Source organism: Cornus florida, unplaced genomic scaffold (genome assembly GCF_030987335.1).
Source record: "Cornus florida cultivar Cherokee Brave unplaced genomic scaffold, ASM3098733v1 CherokeeBrave_3.0.0_Hap2_Chr05, whole genome shotgun sequence".
NCBI lineage: Eukaryota > Viridiplantae > Streptophyta > Magnoliopsida > Cornales > Cornaceae > Cornus > Cornus florida.
This window is the reverse complement of record NW_026775575.1, coordinates 89,059,493-89,066,015: the sequence shown is the minus strand read 5'-3', so window position 1 is coordinate 89,066,015 and position 6,523 is coordinate 89,059,493. Positions and strand designations below refer to the sequence as shown.

The following is a 6,523-nucleotide window of genomic DNA, read 5'->3' as shown; positions in this document are numbered from 1 at the left end:
CCCGGAAAAGTAGAGCTCAAATCTAGGCTGACCTTGGCCCGGCCTGGCCCAAATTTGAGTTGTGATGAGGTTGGAACGGGCCTGGGTTGGGCTGCCCAACCTGCACCCCTAATATTCATTAACATAAAATTGTTGTGTTTGGCACAAGATGCCAGCAACACAAAAATGACAATACTATACAATAATGCTATATAGATTCCTCAACTTGTGCATCATTTTTGTGTTGTACATAGATTTGTGTGTTTGTACAGATATACAATACAATATCCGTATATATGTCCAGCGGCAACGTGAACGCGAGCACACTCTGTCTCTCCATACATCCACTGTTCTGTGTATAATAAAATACAGTGTTAGAAGTGGCTCATAAACATCCACCAAACAAATTCAAAACAATTCATTAGAGACGTCCTAACACTATTATTAACTCCAAGCACCAAATGCATCCCCTTTTCTACTTCAGTATCCGCAATGCCTCCCTCTCTCCTCCTCTTCATCCTCCTCCTCCTCTCTGCCTCAGCCCACGGAGGCGCCGACGCGGACCCACTGCCGGCTGAGCCGCCAGACCTCAGATCCAAGTCCCTAATTCTTGTCAAAATCTGGTCTCTGATTCTAGTATTCGTTGTTACATTTACAGCTGGGGTTTCGCCCTACTTGATGAAATGGAACCAAGGGTTTGTTGTATTGGGGACACAGTTCGCCGGTGGAGTGTTCTTGGGTACGGCTCTGATGGATTTCCTCAGCGATTCAAATGAGGCTTTTCAGAATTTGACCTCCAAACACTATCCCTTTGCGTTCATGTTAGCGAGTGTGGGGTATTTGCTCACTATGTTAGCCAATTGTATCGTTCTCCATATCCATCGAAAACGAACTAGTAGTGGCATCCCTCTGCAAGGTATGACTTTTTGTATTCCACATTCATTTTACCTTCTCAGATTTCACACACACATATTGATTATGAATTGATGAATTGTCACTTGATGGCTAGATAATGAGCTGGTTATTTTAAGAAACAGATATATATTATGGAAATTGACAGTGGCATTGGAAATGTTTATGGATTAGCCTTCAGACTTGTGGAGGTTTTGATGCTAACAGTGGCTTTTTTAATTATTTTTTTTCGAGAAAATTAAGCTATTTTTTGGTCAATTTTCTTGTTGCAAGTAGGAAGTTACTATTATTTTTTTAGTATTTTACACAAAGTGGATTGTGGGATTTTAGTAAGTTAAAATCTTTTTGAAGAAATGTGAGACCAATTTACTAATTCCAGAGAATAGGAAACCATTTGTTGGATTGGTAATTGAGCAGTTGTGACGATTAACATGACCCTGCTTAAAAGGTGGTATTTTGATGTTAAGGCCTAGCAAAATGAAATTCAATGATCTTAACTGGTCACAAATTGTTTGAGTTAATAGCTTTATTTTTCTTTTATTGGTTTGCCTGAGTGTGTGGAGCAGACTGAGGCTAATTGAATACATTAGTACTTATTAACACAGTTTTCGTATATTTTTCTCTTGTTTGCAGGCAGTGTGCAGCGGAGAAAACCTAGCAGTGATGTTGGAACTTCACAGTCACAAATTCAGGTGAGATATAAAGGAGATTTACCATTATCCTGTCGTCTCGTATAAATATTGTATCTAAAAAGTCTAGCTTAGAGTGGAACCATCACAGTTTCCGTTAAAATGTAGTATATGGGTGAAAGGATCATTACAGAAGAGGATATCAAATGCTATAGAAACTAAATATTGTATCTGCAAAGTCTAGCTTAGGGTGGAACCATCAGAGTCTCCATTAGAATGTATATGTGTGAAGAATCATAACAGAAGAGGATACCAAATGCTATAGAAACTAACCGAGTCGTGACTTTATAGTTGTTTACTTTTAATGTTTCAGCAGGTTGACAATGGCACAGATGATTATGTGGAAGCCTCGTTTTTTTATGATACTTCCTTTTGGGACACCGTCTTGTTGATTATAGGCTTGAGTTTCCACTCTGTATTTGAAGGCATTGCAATTGGAGTTGCAGACACAAAAGCCAGGGCTTGGAGAGCCCTTTGGACGGTGAGCCTGCACAAGGTTTTTGCGGCCATTGCAATGGGAACAGCCGTCCTGCATAGTATTCCGGACTATCCTCTCATGTCATGTGTTGCTTATGCTTTTGCCTTTGCCATATCAAGTCCTATTGGTGTTACTATGGGGATTGTGATAGATGCCACGACGCAGGGCATTGTAGCAGACTGGATCTGTGGCATTTCGTTGGGCCTTGCTTGTGGGGTTTTCATTTATGTCTCCGCTAATCATTTACTATCCAAGGGTCACTTACCACAGAGGAGGGTTTCGGTTGATACTCCTCAGTACAAGTTCTTGTCTGCACTTTCGGGGGTTGGGGTGATTGCTGTTGTGATGATTTGGGATACCTAAAGTGGAGTTGATGAAAATGCTTGCTTTCTGCTGGCCTTGTTCTTGCTTTTTAAATCAGTGATCGCAAGAACCGAGATGACAGAATTTGTATTTCATAATGATACACGCTCCATGAAGTTTTAGGTGAGTGAACATATACTTAGATTTTAGTGGATTGACTGTGTCAGAGTTTGATAAATGTGACAACTGTTACATATATATTTGGGTAAATATCTGACATCTGTTCTATTTATATTGGTAAATATCTAATATCTGTTATATAGCTTGCATAGACAATATTTGTAGAGATCGGGATTTTTTTTTTTTTTTTTTCAATTTTTTAAGGAAGTTGTCAGAAAATTCCGTGATAGTCTTGCATAGACAGTATTTGCGTATAAATTGGAAGTGCAAAATTCAGTTATAAAATTCTGAGTTGCAGTTTTCTTCCAATGCTTCCAGCATATATATATATATATATTTATATATAGTCAATTCAACATCCATTTTCACAATAATAACAAGATCAGCACATAATATCGCTAAATATTATTCCTCTTGCAAAAAGTTTCAAATTGAACTTCTCTCATACAGCAGAATAACACTTCTATACTGAAATCCATATGATAAATATAAAATTTGAAATTAAAAGTGATGTTCAACACAGTATTATTGAAGTGTCGAAAATCCAACATTCAAAATCCCCACCAACCTGAGTCTTTAAACTTGTAGGGCGGTTTAATGATTACAGAAGAATTCATCCAGGCATTTGGCAGAAATCGCAAGCTCTTCGTGGTGTCTGATTCTTCTGCCGAACAATTATGGTTGCCTAGCTTGTATCTCAATTTTCTCTAACGTGGTAGCATTCTTGATGATACGAGAAGCAAGCCTCATTTCTCAATTATGGTCGCCTAGCTTGTATCTCAATTTTCTCCAACATGGTAGCATTCTTGATGATACGAGAAGCAAGCCTCATTTCTCTCTCTTTTCCTGCAAAACTCTAGACTCATCATATGGAAGTATGTTTTCTCTCGAATTTGGTTTGGCCTGATTGAGATATATAGTTTAAAAAACAAAATGAGAATACTACATTAAAAAAATAATAATAATTAGAAAAAAATAAAATAAAAAACCTTCGTCATTACTATATATAAGAAAAGAATGCTAATAAAATTATCACATAACTTTGGTTCTATGATTCGATAAACTGATGATTTCTTGTAAATGGACACTAGTTCTGAAGATGAAAGAGAGTCAGATAATATCGTTACCTAAATCTGAGTGAGAAAATATTCATCTCCATATTTAGTACCAATACTTCCCTAATGATCTCAAGCTCTTCGTGGTGACTGCTCCTTGTCGCGAACAATTATAGTTCCATTGTATCACAATTTTCTCCAACATAGTAGCATTCTTGATGAGATGAGAAACAAGCCTCATTTCTCTCTCTAAATATGGAAGCAACCCAGATATTTAACATTTTACATTAAATGATAGTGCTTTAATTCACTTTAAGAAAAATAAAAATTACTCCTCTATTTTGGAATTGAATTACATGCAATATTGTCACACTTTGCCTTTTGTCATTCCTATATATAAGAAAAGAATGTTAATATACAATAAAATAAAGTTACCCCATTTGTAGCGTCAATTTTTTTGTAGATGGAAACTGAATCTGAAGATGAAAGAAAGTAAGATAATGTCTTCCATGTTCAAATTTAATATAGTGCATGCACAATCCCAGAGTGAAAGAGAATCTTCTCCATGTTTAGTACTAATTTTCTAAGGACAAAATAAATAAATAAAAAATTAAAATAATTAAATATTTAATACTCTCAGAATCAAATTTTAAATTCAATATTGTGGGTGTGTGTTTATTTAAACTTTTCAAAATTATATATATATATGATATGTGTAAATATATATATATATATAAAGGAGAAACCTATGTACCCCGGAGACCACAATATCTTTGAAGAATCATGTGTTGGGCCAAATTTTGTACATAAATTTTTTTATTATCAATAAATTGATTTACTCTTCAAAAAAAATATAATAATAATAATAACTAAATACATATAAGAATGAATGTATTTGCATTTTTCTTGGATTAATTGTGATTTGGCTTGATTTGAACTAAATAATTGGAAGCTTGGATGATTCCAGTGGTATTGTGATAAAAAAAAAAAAAATGTGGGGTGATTTATATTTTGGCACAGGTCCATACACTTGTGCATCCTAAATGTTCAATGAAATGCTTACATGAGTTCTAGAATGGAAAGAAAGGGGCTCGAGAGTGAAGAACATTGGTTTGAAAATGAGCTTAAAATAATAATTATTTTTGGTAAAAATATAAAATTTTGGTTTCTTAACTAATAATATGCATGGAGAATTTGTTATCCTTGGAAATCTAAAAAAATAAAATAATAAGAACGGAAAGAAGAGGAATAGAAAGAAGAAAATATTAATAATAGAATAATTTTATAAACATACATATGCTTATGAGTAATTAATAGACGTACCTGGAATTGTAGTGGGGTGGAATTTTTATTCTACTCCCAAAATCCACGTTTACATCAACTAGTGTACACCAGATCTAGCCCAATAATATTTTGTTTGTGTGTGTGTGTGTGTGTGTTTCATGTGTGGTGATTATCTCTAGGCAGAAAGTAGGACAGTTGAAATTAAGAGGAAGACGTCCCTTGTTGAAAAGTATCATTTATGCAGCGGAGACTTGTAACGATCTAAAATGATTTTAGTTATAAAAAAAAATAAAAAATTTGACATAACCTCAACTAAAAAAGATTTTATAACAACATGTTGAAATGCATAAAAAAATATAATGGCCTCATTTAGTCATAAACTAATCTATCCTGTTTCAACGCACAATGTAAATAATATAAAATATTTCCAAAACAACAATATACATATAAAAAGAGTCTCATTCCTCTAATTCCTTCAAAAATATGGAAACGCTAGTCCACTACCTAATCTCATACTCCTTTACAATAAACATACTTTAATTACGTCAATTTACAGTTCATGAAATACAGCTGAAATCAAAAGTTCATAATTTTTAACATTATATAAATTATACTAAAGTTTTATAAAATAGTCAAGATTTACATTTACAAAATATTAAAGTTCTAAAACAAAAATAGCAAATATAAATCTCTAATCCGGTCTAAACTTGTGGTGGATGGTCATCCGCCACCTCCTTTCTGTATCCTAAAAAATATTAATAATAAAGGGATTAGCACAATGGCTCAGTAGGAGATGCCTAAGACACACCTCTTGTGACCCCGTGAATCCAAATAAGGAATAGGAAAAAGAACCGGGATCATGCCATTTCCAGAAGAAAAAATATATATAACCACAACATCAACAATAATAATCCAAGTCATAAACGAACCATGCCATGCTATGGAATGTAATGTCATGTAATGTCGCTCCCCATTTCTAAAACTTTTTCCGTCATCATTTCCAAACTGTTAGTGTAACCCGTCCCATGGTAACTCCATGGCGGCACGAGAGAAGGATTGGTTAACTGTTCTTGACCTATGGCAACTCCATGGCATCATTTGAGGCCCAGGTAACTCAACCACGCTAGAAAAATCTCCTCATGTCCCTCTAGGTCACACTAAAGCCACGGTTCCTAAGTAACTCCTAGGCGGTTGGGTTTTTGCAAACCCTTTCAAAACTTTTTCCCCAAAACCTTTTTCATTCCATTTCAGAATAACTTTCTCATTTTTCTTGCCCAATGCTTATGCATAAAATGTATCATGCCTTTTCATACCATGTCAATACTCATTTTCATACAATTAATTTAACTTAAACCACATAGCATGCTTTACAAGTAAATAAAAAATATACATACATGCTTTCATTCAATAATAATCTAGCATGGGAAGCTTATAAAACATAAATTTTAGTCCATACAAGCATGCTTGATCACAACACATCATTCAACACATAATTAAACATATACAACATTTAAGTAATTTTTGCAAGAATTTATACACATTGAACATGCTAGGTAACAATTTATACAAGATAATTCACAAAAGCACAAGAAGATTATGTATTAGAGACCCCTATCTCTTAAGATGGAAAAACCCCCAAAATG

General features: G+C 34.4%; 1 protein-coding gene across 2 annotated transcripts; it reads left to right on the top strand.

Moving 5' to 3' along the window:
• The first annotated feature begins 213 nt into the window (after positions 1-213).
• Positions 214-2,697, top strand: LOC132307478 (zinc transporter 11-like). 2 transcript variants are annotated; one of them, XM_059805260.1, is made up of 3 exons: positions 214-895; positions 1,525-1,583; positions 1,897-2,697. In XM_059805260.1, exons 1-3 carry the CDS (start codon positions 472-474, stop codon positions 2,419-2,421), a joined length of 1,008 nt encoding a protein of 335 aa, XP_059661243.1. In that variant the 5' UTR covers positions 214-471; the 3' UTR covers positions 2,422-2,697. The 2 variants fall into 2 exon arrangements, with proteins under 2 accessions (XP_059661243.1, XP_059661242.1); XM_059805259.1 differs by having other exon boundaries at positions 1,894-2,697.
• The last annotated feature ends 3,826 nt before the right edge of the window (positions 2,698-6,523 follow it).